This window comes from Ichthyophthirius multifiliis (genome assembly GCF_000220395.1).
Source record: "Ichthyophthirius multifiliis unplaced genomic scaffold scaff_1120509251241, whole genome shotgun sequence".
NCBI classification, from domain to species: Eukaryota; Ciliophora; class Oligohymenophorea; order Hymenostomatida; genus Ichthyophthirius; species Ichthyophthirius multifiliis.
The window spans coordinates 553-26,301 of record NW_004086066.1 but is presented as its reverse complement, the minus strand read 5'-3'; the positions used below and the strand labels follow the sequence as shown (position 1 = coordinate 26,301).

Sequence of the window (25,749 nt, the reverse complement as noted above, 5' to 3'; positions counted from 1 at the left end):
TTCTAATTACTAATTTTTATATTATTCCTTTCTTAATTTTTCAATTACTATTGTTTCATCTTTTTTCAATTCATCTTATTCTTATATAAATTACATTTTTTTCTCTTCTTCTTTTTTTTCATTTTCTATTCTATTTTGTATAATTTTTTCTTCTTTTAATTATTTTATATAATATTTATTTCCAATATATCTTTATTATATGCATTTTTCATTAAATTTTTATAACATTAATTCTTCATTTTTTTTTTATTCTATAATTTCTTCTTCTCTTTATTATTCTGCAATCATTTTATTTTTTCTTTTTTTTTATTTTTGTTTCAAAAAAAATTCAATTAATTAAATAAATAAAACCTTTTTTCTCTATCTTTTCTTGCTAATTAACTTTTTTAAGTTTTTTCTCTAAGTTTTATCATAGTTGCATTTATTGAAAAATGTTATTTTGGAGGAGGTTTAATATTATCAGGATCATGTTCTAATTAAACACCCTATATAATACAGTTTTCTTAGAAATAATCTAATCCAGTTTAAAATTCATTATTTTGGAAATTTTTTTCATCTAATATTTATTTTTTTATTCTGTTAGTTAAATATTCTTATAGTTCTTGTTCTTTATGTAATCTATTTTAATATTTTTATTAAGAAATACTCCATTATTATTATATATTTTTTGTTTAGTCTTATATATATTAATGTGCTTTTTTTATTTTATTTAATTCATATTCTCTCATTGAAGTATAAAATACTTTTTCTTATTTTGTTTCCATTTCTTTTTAAATTTTTGCTAATTATTCACTTTTTATTTTTTATTCTCGGAATTTTTCCAGTTAAGATTCTATAGCTAATATTTTCGCAGGCATTGTTGATGCAATACTTAAGTCGTGAAATCTTTTAGTATTTACTAATCTTAATATTTTATTAGAATTAGATTTACTATCTTAGTTTGTTTTTGTATATTGAATATAATGCTTTTATTTTGTATTTTTTGATTTATATTTTTTTGATTTATTTATTTACTTTATTTAATTCTTGTAATATTTCTAAATTATTTTAGTATTTAGCTGGTGTTTATATGTTAAATTTTTCCTTTAATATTTGCTATATTTATTAGTAATTTTTTTGTATAAAATTTTAATCTTTTCTTTTTATTTATTGATATATATGTAAATAAATATATATATTCATATACCGGTTTTCTAAATGATAAAGTACAGAAGGAACTCCCAATTTTTAAAATATATATCGGTAAACATAACCGTTTTTTAATTATTCATCATCAAATGAGTTTATTTTTTATGTTACTTTTATATCATTATTAAGCCATTATTTTAAATCAGTCATTTTTTTTTATTGATACTTTATATTTTTTTGAAACTTTTATTTATAAATATTTATACTTTTATTAAATAATTAACTTTTTATTAGTATATTTTTAATAAATAATTATTTATTATATTATATAGATTTTAAATATGTATAAATAAGGACAATATATATAAATATATGTAGGAAAAGTAAAAATTGATAATTTATAAATATATCTATCTAATTATATATTATCAAATGTATTTATTTTAATATTATAACTATAAATTACAATTTATACTATAAGATATTTTTGTTAATAAAGTGATTAAGTATTATTTTATTGAAGAGTTTTATCAATATTCTTATTTTAAAATTTATTAAAAAATCAATTTTTAATTTCAGGTTTTTTATTTAAATTTTAAGTATTTTTTTAATGTGAAAAACTATTTGATCTTTATACAATAATTTAATTATTAATAATAATAAAAGAATGTTATTTTTATGAACTGTTTTAATTATTAATTAAACTAAAAACTTATTTTTTTAGAGGAGATTTTTTTAATTTTAACAATTCATTAAAAACAGTTTGTTTTTTACTTAAATTTTAATTTAAGTAAAGCTTTATTATTATTATAAATAATTACTAAAGTTTTTAAAATACTATTTTGGATTTTTTTAATTATTAATTTTATAAAAATACATGTTTTATTTTATATCTTAATAATTTTTATATTTTAATTATTAATTTATAAACTATTAAAATTATTGTTACCCAATTATATTATCTTTTTTTTTAATTTCTATATCTTTACTTATATTTTATATTTCCTTAACTTATTTTTATATATGGCTTTCTATTAATAGTTTCTTTAGTTTTTGAGAACCTTTATTATAATCTTATGTATTTTGTTTTTTTTTATAAATATTTATTACTTTTAGGTTCTAAAAAATTATAAGTTTTTTATTCATTTTTAACTTAATCTTCTTTTGATAATTGAGTTGATTATTTGTGATATTTTTTTTCACTATTATGTTAATCATTTTCTTTAATTTTTATATTTTCATTTTTCAAAGGAGTATGTCTTTATTCGTTTTATGAATTATTTGATAATTTTCTTATATGATTTTGAGGAAACAATCTATAATAATCAATAGATAATTAATAATTTTATTATTATTATTTGGAATAATATTTTTAATTTTTTTAAGGATTCATGATTTATTCTTATTTTATTTCTTCTTTATTTAATTAGACAATATTATCATTAGATTTAAATTATGTAATTAAAAATTCTTTTTATTTATCTAATTATTTATTATTTAAAGAATTTTAATTTTTCCTTTGAATACATTTTGACAATAAATTTTAATAATAATAATTAGAATATTTTTTCATATAAAATTAAATATCATCTATTTGTTTATTAATCCAACCCTCTTTTAATTTAATTCTTTCCAAAATTGTTTATTTGGAACCTTAATCTTACATAATCCTATTCCAAAAATCAAATTCTTTAAACATTATTACTTCCCCTTATAATGAACTACATTATACTGAAAATTATCTTCTTGTTTTTTTTATTATTTCTTCTTCTCCAAATAATTCAAAAGGTTACCATATTGCAAGCTTTTTTTATATTTATTTTTATTTTTATATTTTTTACTTTAGAAGATTTTTAGTTTAATTATTAATTTTTTAATATTAATGTTTCATCTTCTTTTTTTTCTTCGATTTTTTCGATGATTTTCAAAAGTGTAAAATGACCATATAGAACTATATAAACTCCTTTTGGTTTATCTTCTTATTTATAAACATATTCATCTTTTTAGAATTTCATTTTGTGAGAATTTATATAAAGTAATTTCAGTTAATTATAATTCAAATATTAAAAAAAAGGTATTTAGGAAAAAAATTATATTTGTTTTAAAAGTTTTTCTTACTCAGTTTATTTTAATATATTTGTAAAATCTTTTTTGTCTAAAATTGCCATATTACATTCTTAATGACATATTATTGTAGCTAATCTTGGTTAGTTTTATAATAAAGCGAGTTCTCCGAAACTTTATCCATCATATAAACATTTAATGCATTGATTTTAATTTTCTGGACCTAATTTTATATATATTCCTACTTCTCCTTTTAAAATTATGTAAAATGTAGTTCCTGTTTACCCTTATTCAAAAACAATTGAGTTTTTTTCAAAAAATTAATATTTCATATATTAGCAACATTACCTGTGAACTTTTTATTTATTATATTTTTATTTTTTATTTATTTTAACTGTTTTATTAATTTTGTTATATGTATTATTTAAAAAATAGTATTTCTTTTGTTTATTATTGAAGAATTTATATTTCCTTATTTTTTCTTTATTTAAAATTTTTTTATAGTATTCTTATAGCTTTCTTTTTTTTATTTTTTTTAGGTTTTTTTGTTATATTAAAAAGTTGTTTTTTTTACTCACCTATAAAGATTAATCATTCATTTATTATATTTTATCAAATTTAATTTATTTTTTTTATTAAAAAAATGAAATATATTTTAATTTGTTAGTAAATTCTATTTTTATAATTATAAAATTACTTGTGTTTTATTTTTTTATATATTTTAAATGTTTTTTATTTTATTAATTTTTTAATATTAATTTTTTAACGATTTTTTTTAAATTCAATATAGTAATAAATTTCTAAGTAAAAGTATAATTTATTAAAAATATTATTAATATTAACAATTAAAATGTTTATATATTTATAATTAACTGATATTATAATGTTTTTTTAAAATTTTAAACTTATAATTATATTTTATTTGTATATTTTTATAAATTATAATTAGTATTTCTCAAATCATTAATTTTAAAATATTTAAATATTTTTTATTTTTATTATTCTTCTATAAATATATATTGTTTATTTTATTTATTTTCATTTTTTATAATAATTTTTTTTTATTTTATTTGATTGAGCGAATAATAATAAAAATACAAAAATTAGATTAAAATAATTATACAAAAATATATTAATAATTAATTAAATTTATATTTAGAACATTCTTAATTATAAGTTTTTTATTTTAATATTTTAATAAAATTTTAATTTATTATAAAAACTCATAAAAAATTATACTTAGAATTTAAAATATGATATTTAAATTATAATTAAAAAGTTATATAGCATATACTTAATAAAGTTATTTTATTAATAAATTAATATTATATAAATTTATATATTTTTTATAATTTATATTGTGTTATTAAAAAATGGCATATTTTAGTAATATATGTTAGAAAAAAAGAAATAAAAGAAATAATAAAGGATTATTTAAAAGGATATATTTATTTATCTATTTTGAAATATATATATATATTAAAAAAAAAAAAAGAATAAATAAAATAAGAAATATATTTTAAATTAAAATAAATTATAGAAAATATTTCAAAATTTTTTAATTTTTAATTTAATTTTTTATTTTAATTAATTTTATCTATTTTACTAGAAATACTAAAAAATAAGAATATGTTTATATTGACTAAATTTTATATTTTATAATCAAATAAACAAACTAATAGAATTATAAATAAAATTATAAAAAACGAAAAAATAAAATAATAGAATATAAAATTTATTATTTAATAATTAACAATTATAAAAAATATTAACATTAAATAGAGGAAAAAAATTTATTATTAATTTTCATAAATTTTATATTTTTATAAAAATATAATATATTTTAAAGTTAAAAAAAATAAATTGAAAAAATAATAGCAAAATAAAAATGTCTTAAATAGAAGAATATTTAGAAAAATTAAATACTCTACCTATTGATGTAAATAGATAATTACGTCTAATAAAAGAGTTGGATTCTAGAATGTAAATAGTAAGCGCTAAATTAGAAGAATTATAAGAAGATTTCCTTGTATAATTTAGACATACTAAAGATAAAAAAAAGTTAGAAGATAAAAAAAAAAATATAGAGAAATTATAAAGGGAAATATTTGGTTATTCAAAAGAAAAAATAGCGATAACAGAATAAATGTAACAATAAATAGATTCTTAAATGAACGAATTAGATAAAGAAATTAGAAAATTAGAAGATACATAAAAAATATAATAAATATAAATAATTTAATAAAATAATGAATTTATTGAACCATTATAAACTAATGTTAATAAAAAAAAAAAAAAAATAAGCAATAAATAATAAGATAAAAATAAATAAAATGCTAATTTATAACGTAATTTTTTAAAAAAATTAAAAATTAATTTGATTTTAAAAAAAACATTATAAAAATAATAATAATATATAAATATATAAATATATATATATATATATATAAATAATATATATATATTTATATATATATATAAATTTATCTATTTTTTCATATATTATAATATTCTAATTTTTTAAGTTAATGAAACTGCAACTGCAGAATGGCTTTATGATTAAAATGAATAAAAATATTGTTATTGTTAAAGACCACATTTTGGTTAAATGTAATAAATATAATTTTTTTTTTAATAAAAGTTATTTTTTTTTTTTTTATTTTTTAATTTTAATTTTTATATTATTTATTTTAGGATTGCTTGTGAATATGAAAATTGCTAAAAAGAATGGTTTCATTATGAATGTATAGGAATTACTGAAGCTCCTGAAGGAAATTGGTATTGTAGAGATTGTATTAAAAAATTAAGAAATGATAATTAGTTTAAAATAAATTTAAAAAATTAAATAGAATTAATAATTTTATTAAGTTTTTTTATTTAAAATATGTATTTTATTAGATTAGAAAATTTTTTTTATAATTAATCTTTTTATTATTTTTATTCATTGGTATTCATTCATATTTTAAAATATTAAATAATATATAATCTTCATGTTAAAAGTTAAAAAAATATATATTATAAATTTAAAAAAAACATAATTAAAATTAATATATAATATATATTATTACTTTTATTTTTTCTTAATTTTATACAGAAATATTTGATTTATGTATTAATTCGTGATATTATTGTTTATAATTTTTATTAACTATATAACTTTTTGTGAACCATAATATTTTTTAATAAGTCCTTTAAAATATGGCTTATATCCAAAGCCAGTAAAACAATTGGAAAAAAAATATACTACAGAAGAGCCATTTTGTGTTTTTGAATTGGTAAAAAAATATATAAAAATAAAAAAAATAATAAAAATAGCCTATTTAAAGTTTGTTACATATAATTATGGATTTAAGACATTTAAACTAAAATGATGATTAATTTATATATGGTTAAGATTGGGATGTAAAATAAAAAAATTATTTTCATAAAATAAAACAAAAAAAGGTATCAATATAACTAGAAGAAAATATAGATTTAACAAAAATCGAAAATTAAACAAACAAAAATTTAGTAATAATGCCTTAGACATTTTTGGATTCCTAAAATAAAAAATATAGCCATAAATTTACATTATTTGTATATAAATCATTTTAAATGATGCTATCAATTCGAATATTTAATAAAAAATATACCTATATGCGCGAATTATTAATATAAAGTACTAGTATATAAATAAATACTCCAAAAAGGCAAACTTGGAATTAAAACAAAATCTTTTTAATAATATTATAAAATACATTACCAGTATCATAACCTTTAATATTTCCAATCTTAGATGATAATAATAATTTGCCTTAATATTTAATAACGTATAGTGAATAAATAGAAGAAGAGGATTTAATTAAACCATTAAATATAACAAAAAAATTTTTATAGAAAGTAGTAACAAATAATTTTAAATGGTAATATATAAAATCAATTGGAGTGCCTTTTTTACCTTTTTTTTCAAATTGTAAAAATTATGGTGAACATATTTTTTTAAACGATATTATTGAAAAATAAGATTTATGCAATTTATATTCTCCAGAAAGTACAAAAACTATTAACTAATTTACCTTTGGGGATGTTCCTGTTTCTGATACTTGTAAGAATATGAAATTCGAGTGTTTAATGGATGAGGCTTTTATAGAATAAAATGATAAAAAAAAATGGTTTCAAGCTTCAAAAGATGATGTTCTATTTTATTTGAGTAAATAACCTGTTAATTTAGAAGAAATTTATAATTAAAATACTAACTCATTTGATTTTTAAAAAATTTAAATTATTGAAGTAAAATTATAAGAAGGGTGTCCTTCTGGTAAACTTCCCAAAATAGTAAACTTATCTATTTAATATTTTTAAGCAGATAAGTTTACAAAAAAACTTATTTTAGGGAGAATGTAATTCGAATAATTTGTAGATAAGAAATTATTTAAATAATCTGAAGGTTTTAGTTATACATTAAAAGTAAATTTTGTTTCTATGAATTAGGCTGAACTTGCAATTGCCTTTGCTTTAGATTATTATGTTTATGTTTTATTATCAGTTTTAATTGGTACTTTTAGTATTGGAATGATTTTAATTTTTAGTTATTATTTTTCATTTATAAATAAGTTATATACAAATATAAATATATATATATAAATATATATATATATATATATATATATCTTATATATATTTATTTATTTATATTTATTTGTAAAACAGAATTTTTAAGAGGTAAGTAAAAGATAAGTTTGGAATTTTCAAAGGGTATTTTACTTAATTTTATCCTCCTTTATTTTTTGGTATGTTTTTGGGATTAATTTTAATTATTATTATTAATGCTCTTTGCTCATTAATTATGTTAGGTACATTTTGGGATTATGAAATTTATCGTTGTGAGTAGAAAAATCAATAGCAATTTTGTGAAATGTCTATTTTTGAGGTTTTCTTTTAATTTTCTAATGAAGAAGAAAGCAATATTACTTCTTAATAATAATTAAGAAGAGGAAGAACTGGCCTTGCATTAATAATAATTGGTATATATAGTATTTTTTAAATGATTTCTTTATTTATTCCATACAGCAATTAAAATAAAATCTAACTTCAAAGAGATAAGCTTGAGAAAATAATAAAAGAAAATGAAGAAAAATATCCCTTACTTTAAGCTGTATTTAAAACGGAAAATAAATAGGAAATATTTTAAACAGAAAGTTATGATGGAAATGTTTGGAATTAAACAGAATGGTAAAGAATGTATTTTTTGTATTTTACTTTTATTATATTAATTTTGATTGTTATTTTAATAAATTTTTCTTTTTCGACTACTTATGGAGTATACTAATAGTATTTTATGGTTGTTTTAAAACTTGGATAAATAATATTAGAGGAATTAATTAAATTTAGGCTAATTAATGAATAACTTCTTAACTTAATAAGTTGTCTTATATGTAATCTGTTTTATTTTTTATAATTTTATTAATTTTTCTTTTTAAATAAAAAGCTCAAGGTTTATAAATTTCAAGTCTGGGTGCACCTGATTTTTTCGCTTTTTTATTTGCGTATTTTGTAGGTTTAGGTATTTAATGTTTTGAAAAAACTCATTAAATTGTTATAGTTGATATAATTATTAATAATTCTATATAAATTTATTAAAAATTAAAAAATTAATTTTAAAAGTTTTATCTTTTTATAATTTTTATATTTTTAATTTTTTTTAATTTTATTTTATTTTTAAGGTTTATATATAATGTATTTTATTAAGAGAAAGATGAAAAAGAAGATTTAGATAAATCTTTAAATAATTAAGAAATACAATTTGAGAATAAAATCAATTAAGAAAAAATTTATGGTATATATTTTTTAATTTAATAATAATACTAAATTTATTAAATACTTAGATTAAACCAATAGTGATATTATACTTTCTGATATATATTAAGAAGAAAGTTTTGAAACAATAGAATATCAAAACGGTATTATATTAAAAAAAATAATATTTAAATATACTTTTTGAATAATGTTTTCAAATATAATTATTAAATAATTAGAAATAAAGACAATTTCAAATTTAGAAAAATAAGGAACAATTGTTGAATAGAAATCAGATTCTTTAAATGAAGTTTCATTTGAATCAGATTGTTACGAGAAAATATACAAATAAATATATGAAAATTAAAACTAGAAAAATTATTAATATAAACATAATCCAATTAAGAAAAAATAAATAAACCAAGAAAAAAGTTTTGATCCTGAAATAAAATAATATACTTGCTTTTCAAACAATACATTTACAATTATGTATTATGTAAAAATATAATATGTATAAATATATATATATGCATATTTTTTTTTATATAAAAGCCTATTTCGATAATAATAACTTGGATTTATTTTGATGAAAATTTAATGCCTCCTAAATGGAATATATCAAAAGAAGGAATTATATTTTATTTTTTATTTAATATTATCATTATACCTTTCTAGATTTTTATAGATATTCTATTTCTTTAAGTAATCGAATAATTTTATGAAATAAATGTACTTGATTATGGAAAAGTTATAAAAGAACGATTTCAAAACAGAAAAACAGATTGGAAAGTTGACAGTGAAGATGATTTTTTAAAAGATATTGAATTCGGTCTTTAAAATATAGATTTATGGTGTTATAGTTCTTAATTTTATTTCTCTTTATCAACATATATAGGAGGTATTTCTTTATATAAATATATAACTATATATATTATTATTTTATTAAAAAAAAAGGAGGTGTTTGTTGTATTATAGGAATATAAACTTGTATAATTTAAAAATATAATTTATTTGGAGATATATAAATGTTTTTAATTTTAATAATATTTTGGGTTGGGTTTTGTGCCTTTTTTAGTAGATTTATACTTTTTTTATATAATAATACTTCTATATGGAAAATAAATAATAAAGCAACTGAAAAAAAGGAACATTTTATTAAATAATATGATTAAATTTAATAAAATAGAATTATTGATAATAATATATTTTAGTCATAAAATTAATTTTAATAATCTAATTTAGAAGCAATAATTTAGACAATAGCTTCACCAAATAAATATACTCTATAAAATTTTTTTAATAGTCCTAATAAATTATAAACCTTCAGAGAAAGAGTATTAGGAAATAACTTTATATAAAATTAAAAGTTTGGAATGTTAAATACATGTATTTTAAATAAATATAATATAGAAGAAATTAGATATTTAAAACAAATTTCTAAAAATATTTATTTCAAACAATTTCTTTAATTATAAATAGAAGAATTACAATATTAAGATTTAAGTATTTAGAATTATTTATGTTAATAAATATAAAAAAAATATGATGATTAAAAAGAAGAAGAGTAAATATAAATTAAAAAAATTTCTTTTTTTTTTAAAAAAAAATAAATAAAAAAATAATCAAATAAAAGTAAAGATATCAAATCTATAGATAATTAATAATAAATACCTTAAAATCTATTTAATATAAAATCTTTAAAATTAAATTTAAAAAAATTAAAGTAAATTAAAGATGGTTAAATAAAAATGTAAGAACTCAAACCTTATTTAGAATAAAATTAATATTAAGATGAAAATTTCTTAAAAAATTATGTAAAATCTAATCTTTGGTGGTTTAATCGTAATTTAGATTAAATTCTAAATTATAAAGAAAATATACAATTAATAACTTAAAATAGATCACATTTAATATATATTCTTTAATAAAAATTTGGATGCAAAATTCAGATAAAAGACAATAATAATGAGTAGAATCTAAACCTATAATAAGAAATGTTGATTAAAGATAATATGTTTAAAAAGTTAAATGTAAATTAAATTCAAAGAATACAATTAATATTAAAATACTGGCTTAGAAGAGCTAACTTAATTAAAATAATATAAAGACATATAGGAGGTTATTTATTAAGAATAATGAATGTAAAATGTGATTTATGTAATGGATAAATTGGTTTAATATGTTCAGGAGAGAAAAATATAGAAGAAATATTTTAAAAATACATAAAAGAATAATAAAAAACTTTTTAAGGAAGAATCGAAGATAATATAAATGTTGAGAATTTTCAAAATTTTTATGTTTAAAATTAAAAATTTAATACTATTTGCTTATTTTGTAGTGAATAGTAAGTTGATATGTTTAATTTGATTAATTAAATGTATAAAAAATATGATATTTAATAATAATAAAAGAAAAAAGCCTTTAATTAATAACAATACATTTTAAATAAAATTATAGAAGAAAATCTTATGGAGGAAGATAACTTTGCTATTCAATAGAAAAATAATAATGATTTTCTTTTGTATTTGGATAATTGTAAAATTAAATTTTGTTTTACTTTTATTTTAAAATATTGGCTTTATTAGTTAAGGAAAAAAAAAATTATCTTTAAATTCCATAAAAAAGCAATAATTAAAGTATTATATCTCTATCGGATTATTCTTCTTCTTCGGAATATGATGATGTCAAAACTCATCCGGAAAATTCATAAAAAGAAATATAGGATAAAAATTTTAATATTAAAAATACCCTAAGAAATAATATAGATACGCCAATATTAAAAGTATTTTCATGTGATAATGTTTAATAAGAATTATCAATTTTTTCACCAAGATTAAATTATAACTTTTTATAGGCCTTAAATGATTAAAATGGTTTAGAGTCTTCTACTAGAAAATTAAATTACTAAAAATAAAAATACAATTTAAATTAAAGTGAAGATTATGATAATATATAATGAAATAAATATTCAAAAGAGAAAGTAATAATAATAATAATAATAATAATAATAATAATAATATTATCAATAAAAATTAATTAGTAAATCAAAAAAAAATCTTAATATTTATTTAAAATGTTAATATATTTTAAATATTTTTTATAATTATTATAAATATTTATATAAATTAGTATATTTTTTTTTTAATATAGTTATATTTTTATATGAATTATATATTATATATATATATATATATTAATACTAAGTTAATTATATAATTATATGTTTTTAAATTTTTATATAAACAATTATTATAATTTGATACTTAATAAAAAATTTTTAATTTTAAAACTTAATATATATAATCAATATTAATTATAATTTTTTTTAATAATATATGTTTAAATATATATATATATACATATATATATTTATATATAATTATATTAATATATATATTTTAATTTCATTTTTTTTTTAATATTTTACGAAAAAATATATTTTTTTAAAATTAGATATTTTATTTATATAATATAAAAAATACATATAAAAGTAAATGACTGATTAAAAACCAATTCCACTTGATAAATTAAATCCATAATAACTTACTGAAGTTAAAAGAAGTTTAGAAGAAGTATATATACTAGAATAATAATTCTTAATCATATTTAAAAATATTATATATTAATTCATAAAATTTATAATTTTATTTATTTAGGAAATACAAGTTTTAAATTAATCTCTAAATTAATTTAAAGTAGCAATTAGTAAATACGAAGAATCAAAACAAATTATAAAAACTTTAGAAAATGCTTAATAAGATTAAGAATTACTTGTTCCAATTTCGAGTAGTTTATATGTTCCAGGTAATAATATAATATTTTTATGAATATTAAAAAACATTAACAAAAATAAAGGAAGTTTATAAAATGATGGAAAAGTAATAATCGATTACGGAACTGGATATTATGTTGAAAGAAATTTAGTTTAAGCACATTAATTTTGTAATAGAAAATTAGAAATGATTAGGGATAGTTAAGAGAAGCTTACAACCTTAATTTCTTAAAAAGCTAACTTTTTAGATAAAATTAATTTTGAAATATAGAAAAAATATGCTTTATATCAATAAGAAATGTAAAAAAAATAATGATATGTTTTATGCGAAAATTGACTAAGAAGATATTTAATATTATTATTTAAATTTATTTGTTATTAAATAAATATTTGTTTTTTTTTATTTAAAAAAAAAAAAACCAAATATTAAATATAAATAAGTTTATCATAAATGTAATATTTTATTCATAAAATATATAAGTATATATAAGAGATATGTATTTAATATTTTTTATAATAACTTATAAATTTTTGTTTAATAAAATATTATATAAACTTACTTTATAAAAAAATAGATATATATATATAAATTAATGGGTTAATTATTATTTAATTTTATATTTTAAATATTCTTTTTTATCATTAATTTTTAAAACTAGGTTTTTATATTAATATTTTAGTATTTAAAAAATTATTTACTATGCATATATATAATAAATAAATAAAAAATTAGTTAATTATATATGAAAATAAAATTCAACAATCAAAATATATATTTAAATATACTTAAATTTAAATACAAAAAAATAAAACAAAAGAAATGAACAAATATTTAAAATAATACAATTAATCACCGTAAACATTAAATAATATATTTGAATATAAAAACAGTGCTTTTAAAAACAATAAAATGTATATTAAAATAAAAATATTTTTCATTATAAAATATAATTATATTTTAAAAACAAAATAAATAATATTTTTTTTAATTTTTTATAAGATAATATTAAAATTATTAAGATAAATCTTTTTCAGATTAAAGTAAATTATCTTACGAAGATATATTATAGAAAGATCATTAAGAAGAATAATATAAAGAAAATTAATTTTAGCAAAAATAAAATAATAATGTAAATAATGATTTATTTATAAATAAATTAGTAAAAAATAACAGTTTTAATGGATATTAATAAATGCAAAAAACATCATTAAACTATAAAAATAACTCATAAAAAAATATATGCAAAATAAAATCATAGTCTTAATCATAATAATAATCATAAACATAGTAATAGTAATAATAATAATAATAATAATATAATAATAATAATAATAATAATAATAGTTTCATGTATCTATTAATGATAAATAATTTTATTAAGATTAAATTATTAAATAATAAATAAATGCGAATAATTAATATCAATATTAAAAAAATAGCTAAATTTTAAATCATCAAAATTATATTTAAAAAGATGAAAATAAAACTTTTTATAATTAAAACTCAGTTTTAAATGTTAGAAATCATAGTTAATTTTCAAACGTTAAAAATTAAAATGTTTAAAAATAACATAATAATTATATATAAAATGATTTCTAATAATTATAAAATAATAAAAATAATTAATATATTGAACATTATAAAGAAAACGATATTTAATTTTATAATGATTACAATAATTTACCTTTTAATTAATAATTTGATTCAAGAAAAAAATTCTTAAGTACATTTAATTATAAAGAAAATATTTAAACTCCTAATACTGGAACAATGTAATAAAATGGCTCAAACTCACAATTATTATCAATGAATAATTATACTTAAAAAAATAATAATGATGATTAAATATTATCAATTTAAAGAAAGAAATGGGACAATAAAGCATAAACTACAAAATACAATATAGAAACTGACGAAAACTAAGATATGGATTAAATAAAAGAAAGATTTAAATAAGAATTTAAGAATTATATAGGAAAACAATCAGTATTTTACACAAAATAAATAAATGAAATAGAAAGGAAACGAGAAACAAATGAACAAGATGATTTATTGAATTACTAAAGTAATAAAAATAATACTTATTAATAAATGAGAAAATAAGAAATATAAAATAATTCTAATAATGAAATAGATATATAAAAATAAATAAAAAAATAACAACTAAATAATTATTTTAAATAAAGTAGTGTTTTTGGAGTTTAGAATAATGATTAAGGAAATAATAATTAAAATATTTTTAAAGAAAATAATAATTTTGGTTCTTAAAGATCATAAGATTTGGGTTTATAAAAGGAGAGTTTAGCAGATGCTTTCAAAAGAAAGAAAAGCTAATTGTTTGATAAATTAGATAGAAAATAATAATAATAATAATTTAGTGATTAATATTAATATTAAGGAAAAACAAAAGAAGAATTAATTTAAATCAGAAAATCGTTTATGAAAAGATAAGGAAGTATGTAAAAAGATTTTTCGTATAATTTATCAATGAGAAATTCTACTTTTTATAATATTGATGAAAATAATAATTTTAGACATGAAGTTAGAAACACTAAAAATGAGAAAGATAAAAATAGAAAAATATAGAAATTTTATAGGATAAAAAATAAATTAAAGAACCATCTTAAGAACTTTTAAATAGACTTATATATGGAATAAAAGTTAAAGTATATATTTTTTTTATTTTTTAATTGTGGTTTAATTTTGTTTGTTTGTTTTTTTGTTTTTTGTTTTTTTTTATTTTTTAAAGGTTGATAAGAAAGATTATAAAAAATTTGCATAAAAAAATTACGAATAATTACCTGAAGTTAAAAAAAAAAAAGAAGAAGAAAAAAAAAGAATTGAGTTTTAATAAAGAATCAAATAAAAAAAGAATATGAATAAGTAATTGAATATTATTATTATTTATTTTTTAAAAACAAAAAAATTATTTTATTTAAACAAAAAATAATTAAATAAAGAAAATAAGATTATTTATGAGAAAAACTAATAATAATTAAAATTGAAAAAAAATAAAAAAACAAATAAAAAACTTATTTATATATATGTAACTTTTTTTTAATTACAAAAAAAAAAAAGTTATATACATTTTTTTTTTTTTTTTAATTATTAAAAATATACATATTTTTTTTTTTTATTTTTTAATATAAAATAGTTCATCCATCTTATTCTATAACATATATTTTTTCGCCTGTTTTAAGTATTTTATGTTTATTTCTATTAGGATTATATAAAAAGTTGCTAGAAGCCACTATTTTTAAACCATTATGTTTCTTTCTTTTTTTCTATTCCGAATCGTCACTATCATAACTATTTTTCTATTCTTTTACTTTATCTTTTATATTTTTTTGAATTATTCATCATATTAATTCGCTAAATTAGTATAGAATTAATTTCTTTCTTATATTTATTAATTGTCTTAATTATATTTTAATGGAGCTTATGATTCTTATTAAAAAGTATATTAATTAGTTGCCATTCTAACTAATCTACTTGCTTCTCCTTATTAGTATTTAATATCTTTGCTTGAATAATATTTACTTTTTTAAAAAATATTTTCAATAAAAGTATAAATATTTATATATATAAATACGATTCGTCTTTTACTAAAGGTTATAATTTTTAAAAGCTATACTTTTTATAAATATCATTATTTTATTTTTAGAAACTTATATTAGTTTTATTTAATAAGTTTTTATTAGATTAAATTGTAGTTTATGTATGTTTTTATTATATATTTTCTAATAATTTATTAATTATACTAGGTTCTTTTTTTCTAAATAAAAATAATAAAATAAATTAAAAATATATATTATAAATTCACATTATTATCTTATTTTTGATTAATTATCATTTTTATTTTCTTTTTTTGATGTAGAAGTACTAACTCTATTTTAATTAATATCAATTTTTTATCCTTATTATATTAGTTCTAGGTTATTATTAAAATATTACAAATTAGTATTTTAGAACAAATAATTTTTAGTTTTTGGAGCTGCATTATAAAATTATTTAATAGAATTGACATCTTCTTAAACATATTCTTCTATTACTTTTATTTTTTTAAAAGGTTCTTTTTTCTTATCTCTTATTTTAGCAAGTTCATCTTCTTCTTTTATTTATTTTTTTAATTAAGAAATAGGATCTATATATGGTTTTGGTTTATATTTATATGTATAAAGTTCCTTTTTTTCTATAATTTCTTATTCTTCTTAACTTATGACTTTTGGAGGAAATATTCTATTATATTTTTCTTCTTTTACTTTTTCAAATGTATTTTCTTGAAAGTACTAATTACTTAAATACTTTAATTTTATTTTATTTTAATCTTCATCATTTAATTGTTAGTTTTCTAAATTTTCTAACTATTCAAATACTTATTTCATATCTTATAATTTATATTCTACCCAATCAAATGGAAAGCTCCATTAATTTTTTCCAAATTTAACTAAACTAATCTTTTATTTTTTTAATAATATATAATTAATATATAAAATTATATATATATATATATATATATATATATATATATATATATTATATATATATATATATATATATATATATATATATATACATTAGCCCAACAATCACCTTATAAATTAAAAAATTTCACACATTTATCTTATGAACATGTAGCATAACATAAAGGTTAAGGTATTCTGAGTATAAAATTAATAAGATTTTAATGAGCAGTCCATCTTTTAATAAGTATAGAGTTAAAAGCATGAGTATAGAAAGGCAATTTTTCATTTCTTCTTTCTGGTGAAGAAAGTATAAAATCGACTGTTTTGGAAGCATTGATGAAATCTTTTCTTCTTAATTATTAATATTTTTTCTTTTTATCATTTTTAATAGGAATTATATTCCTTTTTTGTAAATATTCAGTCAAATTCCATACATGAACCATCCCTTTTTAATCCCCAACTACTACATAGAATCTTCTTTTATTTTCTTCTCGAGTAGTTTCATATTATTTATAATAATATTGATAATCGATTTACTTTTCGAAGTATTTTTCACCTGCATTAACACTATTTGCGGCAGTTGATTATTAATTACTATTAGAATAAAAATTGTCGTTTTCATTAAAAAAAACTACGTTTTCAGTTGGAAAAACAAGAAGATTTTCCTTAATTTTATCTGATGTTATATCATATTTTTTTTTTTTGACATTTTATTCTTCCTTTTTTTCTTCTTAAATTATTGGGTCAAAACCAGTTCCTTATTAATGAACGAATTAATCATTTTCTTGCATTCTTTCAACTCCTGATTATATTGAAGTTTCGCAAATTATAAATGATATTGAAATGTTTATTTAATTTATACCATTTTCAGAATAACTGTTTATAAATCTCCCTATACTTCTATATATATATTATGTAGGAGCGCCCTTTATTCCCCATATATTTAATACTCCTGAAGTACCTCCAGTTATTAATATAGGATATGGTTCACCAAATGACATGGTTGTTATGTCACCTTTTTCCCTTGCGACTAGTATACTTTCTAGTTTTCCAGTTTCGAATTCCCATATGGCTATATAACCGTTACTTGAAGCACTTGCTATTAATTTGAATTTCTCAGAATATGTTAATGTGGTTATTTCACTATCTTTATGGCCACCTGTCATAATCTTTTTGTTGTTATAATATTATTATTATTTTTTTAAATAATAAATGTTACTTTTAACAAAACTGTTTCTTCTGAATCTTCTTCGTCATAAATTCTTACTGTAGAATCCCAATATGAGGCTATTAATAATTTTTCTTCTGTTAGATATAATATTTAAGATATTTAATTATTTTCTTTTTTTTTTATCGTTATTTGTTTTTTAGTAAAATCTTAACTTTCAGTTTCATCTGTTGTATTAACTAATTTTAATTAAGAACCGTTTTTCATATTATATTAGCGGATTAAACCTACATTATCAGCGACAAAAAACTTCCTTTAACGAGCTCCTAAACAAAATGTGGATAAATCAACAGGATATTTTTCGTCTTATAAATCATTGAAAACTTTTTTTAATTTTCCTGTCATGGCATCATACATTCTCATATCATTTCTTTTTATTTTTTTTATTTAAAATAGTTTATTATATTTTTATTTTTACTTTGTTAAAATACAAAATTATTTATAATAATAATTAAATTGTATAGATAAAGGATAAACATCGTCGTTTATATTTAATTTTTTTCCTGAAAATTAAAGGTTTTCAAAAAATGCTAACCTTTTTCCTGTTAAAATAAACATATCTTTTTTTTAACTATAAATTATACAAGCATCATAAATTATTGAAAATTAACTTTTTTAATATAGAAAAAAATAAATAATTTATTTAATAAAACAATATACCCGTCAGAATTTATTACTTGAATAGTATTCATTCCTCTAATATCCCAAATTCTAACATTACATTTATCATCTACAGAAATAACATTAGGAGAAAAGTCCATAAATTTACAAATTTAAACTAAACTACTATGTCCTTCTAGCTTTCCAATAAAAGGTCTTGTAATTGACACTTCTGGACACCAAATATTAATATGATAATCAAATCCATAACTTAATAAATTAGAACCATAATGACATGAATATGTTAAACCTAAAACACCTCTAATACTTGAATTAGGGTCTCTAAGTTCTGTAATAAGTATTGGAGGATTTGAAGGATCAGTTAAGTCCCATAATTTTATTTTTCCGTCTAAAGAAGAACTAGCAATTAATCGAGGAGACATTAATTCTTCAATTTTAGTGATTGTTTTAAGATGGGCAATCATTAATTTATCATGATGTATTTTTTCTTAATCTTAAAATTAGTTAAATTTCCAAGTTCGAATATTATAATCAGCTCCTGCAGTTATCCACATTTTATGAATTGGTAAATAGAAGATTCCAGTTTATAAAACATCATGTTTAAATATTTTAATACAGCGCATTGATAAATTATTTTCCCAAAAATAAAATTACCTGTTTGATGCAACTATTGCAATCTAATAGAGTAAATATATAAATATTATATAAATGAGATATATAATATAAATTAAAAAAAAAATATATTAAATATTAATATAAATATATATATATATAATTATATATTATAAAAATAAATATTTATATAATTATATATTTTTATATTTATTTATTATTCTTTTCTATTTTTACTATTTTAAAATAGCTATTTAATAATAAATATATAAATATTAACATCTGTTATTATATCTTATTAAAATTAATTATTCTAAATAATAATTATATAAATAAAAAAGTTGATTATAGATATATCATTTTATAGCAAAATAAATTATTTATGAATAAATTATTTATTAAAATTAATATAATAATAATAAAATTTATTAAAATTTTAAAAAGCTTAATTATATATTAATCTAAGTATACTTTATATGTTAATTATAATTATTATAAAAAAATAATAATAATCACATATTTAAATAATTAGAATAAAATAACAAATTAAATAGAAATAACATATTTATAAATAAAATAATATTTATTTATAATATTTTGTAAATAATAAAATTTATATGTAAAATTTATTAGATAATATTTATTATTATATAAATATAAATATATTTATATATTTTATATTTATATATATTATATTTATATATTTATTTTATTATATATATTTACAGTGTTTAATTATTCAGCTATAGTAAAATCAATTATAAAAGGTTGTAGTTTATCCTCTGCTGGTGGTTAAATTATTACTTTTTTTTATTAAATTTCAATTTCTTTACATTCTGTATAATAATATTTTAACTTTGATGAATTTTATTCTAAAGAAATTACTGCATCTATATGAGGAGAATATATAGCTTTTATAATATGGCCTTAATGGTTCATATTATCAAAATATTTGCAAGGAAAATATCTCTTTGATTTTTTAGAGTATGCCCTATCGAAAATTTCTTATTCTGTCATTTCTCTTTCCCTTTCAAATCTTGCGTCAAAAAATATAGCATCTTTTTCTCCAATTACAGCGTCTATTATATATTATGTAAATTCACTCCATTCCATATGTTAATCGCCATTTATATCTATGTCTTCAAATAATTTTATTAGGCCGTTTATTAATTCATATTTCTCTTCTTAAGAGTGCATTATAGCACATTTCATTAACCATACAAAATTCGCTAATTCTATACCGTTTGGATGTTCGTTAAACTCATCTTCTAAAGCTGCTAGTTTATCGTTATCTAATAACATCATAAGTCTATATAATATTTATTTGCTATGATTTATTTGCTTGATTTTTGTTACGTTTCGGCTGTGAATTTGTTTTTATCATTTATTAATAACTCTTTGTGTTCTTTTAAATATTTTTTAACGTCTTCTAGTGTTACTGTTATATCGGGGTCCATTTTCATGGTTTCTTTTTATTATGCACGCTTTTTGACTTATAGTAAATTTTTATACATTTTTTTTTAATTAAAGTATTCTTTTATTTATTTTTTTAAATTTTTTTTTTTTTAAAAAAAAAAAAAAACTAAAATAAAATAAAAATTAAAAACCCAAAAAAAAATTAAAAAATCTAAACTTTAATATAAAATGTAATAAATAAAAATAATATATATATATATAAAAAAATAAAAATATTCGTTTTATTAAATTTAAAAAAAATAATTAGAAAGTAGGAAAAAAAAATTCATTTTTTGTTAAATTAATAATTATTATTACAAGTTTTATTAATTTGCTAAAGATTTAATTTTTTTTTTAAACTGAATTTTTTATAATCGATTGTTTTTTTTGTAAAACCAGAATTAATCTAAGGTAATTTAATAGCTTAATTAGTACTATTTGTATTATTATTATTGACAGAATTAAATTTAGATAATTAAGAAAATGAAGAAGCTTATTATTTATAATTTAAAGATTTTACAGAAGAATTAGATCCTGGAGAATTAGTATTACTAATAATTCTAATAGATAATCTTTTTTTAGAATTATAAATAGATAAATTTAGAGGTTTACAATTAAGTTAAAAATCATCAATATTTTTTTAAAGATTTAGTTTTAATAATTATTCTTCATTATCTTATTTACTTTTATCAAATTCAAGAAATTATTTAGTATTGATTTTTTATTAAATTTCAAGGATTTTTTATTGAGTTATTTATGAAAAAAATCTCACGTCTTTATCTTTATTGTTTGTAAGATTTTTAAAAATTAATTATATTTTTTCGAGAAATTATTATGATTAATTATCTTAATTACTAATTATTAAAATAATGTATATTTTTTCTAATATTTAGGCTAATTTTATTAATATATTAGGTACTGGGTCTTTATATAAATCTAAAATTATAAATAAATTGTATTTAAAGAAAAATAAAGATGAAAACTTGTCACAACATTCTTGTATAAAATTCACAAATTATAATCTTAAAAAACATACGGGAGAATTGTATAGTTTTTTTATTAATTTTTATATTAAGTATTAGGTTATATCTATATGATAATTTATACTTATGTATTTTACTAATATTTTTATTCCTTCTTTTTTTACTTTTTCAACATCTACTTTTATAGATTTTAATATGCAAGGTATATGTATTTCATAAAATAACCTCAAATCAAACACATGAATATAACTTTTTTTTATTTAAGTTTATGTATATAATATTTATTTTTTTATACTTATGGAGTTTTTATAGATATAATGTTTTTTAATTCCAGTTTTTTTAAAGGGCATCGTAAAATCTTTATATTATATTTAAAAAATATTCATCTTTTTTATTATTTTTGGTAAAGTAAAGTATTATAGAATCAATATTTTCGATTATTTTTTATGTAATTTGTTTATGTTTATCGTTTAAGATTTAAACAAATAATTATATAAGTTAATTTATTTAATCTTCGTGACTAAAATAAGTAATAAATTAATTAAAATAGCTTACATATTATAACCTAACATCAATACATTAATCATTTAAAATACATTAAATATAATTTTATTTAATATTATCAAAAAAAATATTTATATCAATAAATTCTATTAATTAAATTAAACTTTAAGCAGAATTTATTCTTACTTTTTAATTTTTATGACTCATATAATTCTTATAATATTTTTTATGTTAATAAAAAAATAAAAAAAATAAAAAAAAATTATTACTGTAATACTTTTTAATAATAAAGTATGATTATTTTATTCTTTAAAAAAATATTAATGTATGTTTTTTAATGCTTTTCCAATTATAAGAGACATTCTGATTTATATTTTTTCTGTTTAATTTTCTAATGCCTCAATAAATAAATTAGAAATTTAATTAAGACGATTGCTATTTGAAATTAGTAAAGAAATGTTAAAAATTAATTCGAGACCAGCACATTTAATATTAATTCCAGAATCATATGCAAGTTAAAGAATCTAATTATAATATATAAATATAAAAATATATATGTATATAAAAAAAAATATATATATAATTATATATATAATATATATATATATATATATATATTTATATTAAAATATATATACATATATTTTTTTTAATTTAGTTACCTAATCAAATATATCATTTTCTAATTTTTCCTATGTTATTTATTAACAGACTTTAAGAATTACTTCTTATGTCATTATTTTTCTAATCTAATAATTAATGTCTAAACTAACCATCAAGCATCTTTATAGTAATTAACCATTTATCTTCCCTTTCTGATACTTTTATAAATTAGCTAAATAATTTACCATATTAAAATTTTGTAAATATATATATATATATATATATATATATATATATATATATATTTATATAATTATAAATATTATATAAATAATTTTTATTTTTTATATATAATAATCTATTATTTACTTCCGCTATAAATCCAATCATTCTACAAGATATGTAACGACTTTCTATTGATTAATTATTATTATTTAATAATAATATTAATTATTTTAATTCTTGTTCAATTAAATCATAATTTATTATTTAAATTAATTCCTTTTTTATTTATTAAATATATATGATTCATTAATTTTCAATAATAAAATAATAATTTAATTTATATTAAAATAATATATATTATATATATTTAATTTATAATATTTTTTTTATATATATAATAAATTTTCACTTTAAATAACATAACCCATTAATCTAAAACTTATAAATTTTATTATTTTAACATTTTTATTGTTAATTAATAAATTGAAATTATATATTATTCATCTAAATCCTAATTTAAAATTAAAATATAAGTATTTTTTTTAAAATTAATTATTTTTAATTAAAATTACCTATTACATTATGTATTTTTTCAAACTTATACTTGCTTATATTTATGAGTTTTTATCTTAATTAGTTATATCATTCTTATTTAAAATTAATTTTCAATATATTTTTTTTAATACATAAATAATTTTTATAAGTTTCTTAAAAGCATCATCTTCTTTAAATATAATGTGTAATCTTGAATATATCTTTTTTTATATTATTAAATCTTTAAGTTAATAAAAATATATATATTTCATATTTTATTATACTGAATATTTTTAAATATTGTTTCCTTTATTTAATATATAAATTGATCTTTATAATTCACTTAAATCTTCTTGCAATGTAAATTTTTTATTTCTTCTTAAGTCTTTTTACATTATCAAAAAAAAAATGCATAGATATTTTTAAAAAATATTGTTTTTTTAATACTTTATTTGATTGTTTATATTCTTTTTATTCTATGTTTTCGTAAATATTTATATCCATTTACTCAATTTATTTCTTTTTTTTTTTTGCCAATTTTTTATATCTTTATCTTTTAGGCAGTATAGAATTTCAAAAATAAATATAAGAAAATAAAATAAATTAAATTTAAATTTTTCTATGGTAAAATTTTAATATATTTAATTAAATATACTTATATATATATATTTTAATTAATAAATATTTTAAAATATAACTTAAATATTAAATATCTAATTTCTAAAATTTCTAATAAAATTATATATTAAAATTTTATAATTTTTTTTCATAAAAATGATTATATAAAATTATTCAATATTAAGATATTTTTTATATTTTTTAACATATTTCTTCTAATAAATTTAAAATATGCTCTTCAGTATTTTCTCTATAAAAAAAAAAAAAAATTATAAAAATATGTGTAAAAAAAAACCTGTTTTTCTTTTCACTTTCTAATTCTATTTTAACTCTATTAACGACATCCTTAAGCATATCAAAAATAGCTGCTTCTGATTCTTCTTTAAGAATTCTTTCATTAACAATAGTTTCATTTAAATTATTTAACTCTTCAGTTGTAATTTCCATAATATTTTCATCTCCCTTTTATCTTTATATTTAAGCTTTTTTAATTGCTTCTTCAATTTAAGGTAAATCAATTTAAAGGGATTAGAAAAGACTATCTACATAATAATTTCTTTATTAATTTTCCTTTAAAATATCATTTCTAATGTTCTAAAAATATTCTTGAAATTTCAAATTAAATTTATTTTCGTTATCATTATTTGTCTTTATTTTATTATATTTTATATATAATAATTAAATAAAATAAATATATATAACTTATATTTCTATTTATATTGCTTGTTTAAATTTATTATCTAATTATGATTAATTTTAATTACTTTCTAATATTAAATTATCGTTATTTGTTTTATCTTATTGTAATATTTTATCTAATTTTACAAGCTTTAATAATATATTTTAAATAAAAAATATTTTAATTATAAAAGTTTTTTTTTTACACTATCTCTTATTCCATTTACTGAATTTGTTAAATCTTAATCTACTTAGTTAAATTATTCAATTATTTAATTTAATTGTTCATCTGCTTTTTTATATTTATTTATTCTTTAAGTTTCAACACCAAACTTAATTTATTTTATAATTATTATTATTTATATATTTATTAAAGTTACTTTTATATTTTTTAATTAATTTTTTAATTTTTCGATTCTATCTGAATGAGGAGAACTTTATTCAACTTTTTAATAATTATAATAAAAATTTTATTAAAAAAT

At 15.7% G+C, this 25,749-nt stretch overlaps 4 protein-coding genes across 4 annotated transcripts, besides 43 other annotated features; 1 reads left to right on the top strand and 3 right to left on the bottom strand. All coding sequences in view use genetic code 6, as the record gives it.

Annotated features, from left to right (window-relative positions):
- Positions 1-360: 360 nt before the first annotated feature.
- On the bottom strand, positions 361-938 carry IMG5_166520 (hypothetical protein). The gene has a single exon (XM_004030120.1). It carries the CDS (start codon positions 716-718, stop codon positions 410-412), a length of 309 nt encoding a protein of 102 aa, XP_004030168.1. The 5' UTR covers positions 719-938; the 3' UTR covers positions 361-409.
- A 399-nt stretch (positions 939-1,337) lies between these two features.
- Positions 1,338-1,380: a microsatellite.
- Positions 1,378-1,421: a microsatellite.
- A 2,133-nt stretch (positions 1,422-3,554) lies between these two features.
- Positions 3,555-3,602: a microsatellite.
- Positions 3,603-3,930: 328 nt separating this feature from the next.
- Positions 3,931-3,958: a microsatellite.
- A 328-nt stretch (positions 3,959-4,286) lies between these two features.
- Positions 4,287-4,334: a microsatellite.
- A 414-nt stretch (positions 4,335-4,748) lies between these two features.
- Positions 4,749-4,781: a microsatellite.
- A 622-nt stretch (positions 4,782-5,403) lies between these two features.
- Positions 5,404-5,442: a microsatellite.
- A 162-nt stretch (positions 5,443-5,604) lies between these two features.
- Positions 5,605-5,672: a microsatellite.
- A 171-nt stretch (positions 5,673-5,843) lies between these two features.
- Positions 5,844-5,885: a microsatellite.
- Positions 5,886-6,185: 300 nt separating this feature from the next.
- Positions 6,186-6,256: a microsatellite.
- Positions 6,257-6,469: 213 nt separating this feature from the next.
- Positions 6,470-6,506: a microsatellite.
- Positions 6,472-6,506: a microsatellite.
- A 1,289-nt stretch (positions 6,507-7,795) lies between these two features.
- Positions 7,796-7,866: a microsatellite.
- Positions 7,867-8,826: 960 nt separating this feature from the next.
- Positions 8,827-8,866: a microsatellite.
- Positions 8,851-8,893: a microsatellite.
- Positions 8,894-9,460: 567 nt separating this feature from the next.
- Positions 9,461-9,494: a microsatellite.
- Positions 9,495-10,564: 1,070 nt separating this feature from the next.
- Positions 10,565-10,599: a microsatellite.
- A 1,349-nt stretch (positions 10,600-11,948) lies between these two features.
- Positions 11,949-11,986: a microsatellite.
- Positions 11,987-12,290: 304 nt separating this feature from the next.
- Positions 12,291-12,370: a microsatellite.
- Positions 12,294-12,370: a microsatellite.
- Positions 12,311-12,364: a microsatellite.
- A 91-nt stretch (positions 12,371-12,461) lies between the features above and the next one.
- IMG5_166510 (prefoldin subunit 5, putative) lies at positions 12,462-13,055 on the top strand (the record flags this gene model as incomplete). The annotated part of the gene is made up of 3 exons (XM_004030119.1): positions 12,462-12,539; positions 12,624-12,771; positions 12,823-13,055. The coding sequence occupies 3 exons, from the start codon at positions 12,462-12,464 to the stop codon at positions 13,053-13,055; spliced, it is 459 nt and encodes a 152-aa protein (XP_004030167.1).
- A 946-nt stretch (positions 13,056-14,001) lies between these two features.
- Positions 14,002-14,083: a microsatellite.
- A 1,358-nt stretch (positions 14,084-15,441) lies between these two features.
- Positions 15,442-15,476: a microsatellite.
- A 344-nt stretch (positions 15,477-15,820) lies between these two features.
- Positions 15,821-15,893: a microsatellite.
- A 234-nt stretch (positions 15,894-16,127) lies between these two features.
- Positions 16,128-16,170: a microsatellite.
- A 127-nt stretch (positions 16,171-16,297) lies between these two features.
- Positions 16,298-21,008, bottom strand: IMG5_166500 (hypothetical protein; the record flags this gene model as incomplete). The annotated part of the gene is made up of 7 exons (XM_004030118.1): positions 20,394-21,008; positions 19,095-19,732; positions 18,853-19,044; positions 18,426-18,804; positions 18,069-18,375; positions 17,317-17,882; positions 16,298-17,197 (listed from the first exon to the last, which is right to left on the bottom strand). Exons 1-7 carry the CDS (start codon positions 20,970-20,972, stop codon positions 16,298-16,300), a joined length of 3,561 nt encoding a protein of 1,186 aa, XP_004030166.1. The 5' UTR covers positions 20,973-21,008.
- Positions 16,517-16,560: a microsatellite.
- Positions 17,237-17,315: a microsatellite.
- Positions 19,794-19,870: a microsatellite.
- Positions 19,794-19,886: a microsatellite.
- Positions 19,803-19,876: a microsatellite.
- Positions 20,038-20,066: a microsatellite.
- Positions 20,194-20,229: a microsatellite.
- Positions 20,215-20,254: a microsatellite.
- Positions 20,315-20,389: a microsatellite.
- Positions 20,329-20,392: a microsatellite.
- Positions 20,986-21,016: a microsatellite.
- Positions 21,017-21,232: 216 nt separating this feature from the next.
- Positions 21,233-21,272: a microsatellite.
- Positions 21,244-21,292: a microsatellite.
- A 1,553-nt stretch (positions 21,293-22,845) lies between these two features.
- Positions 22,846-22,870: a microsatellite.
- Positions 22,871-23,138: 268 nt separating this feature from the next.
- Positions 23,139-23,253: a microsatellite.
- Positions 23,254-23,475: 222 nt separating this feature from the next.
- Positions 23,476-23,541: a microsatellite.
- Positions 23,542-23,957: 416 nt separating this feature from the next.
- Positions 23,958-24,008: a microsatellite.
- A 302-nt stretch (positions 24,009-24,310) lies between these two features.
- Positions 24,311-25,519, bottom strand: IMG5_166490 (hypothetical protein; the record flags this gene model as incomplete). The annotated part of the gene is made up of 6 exons (XM_004030117.1): positions 24,311-24,356; positions 24,670-24,700; positions 24,796-24,839; positions 24,885-25,237; positions 25,292-25,417; positions 25,474-25,519. Coding segments are annotated over 6 exons (645 nt in total), but the record flags the coding sequence as incomplete, so codon positions are not given.
- Positions 25,520-25,605: 86 nt separating this feature from the next.
- Positions 25,606-25,640: a microsatellite.
- Between the last annotated feature and the right edge of the window lie 109 nt (positions 25,641-25,749).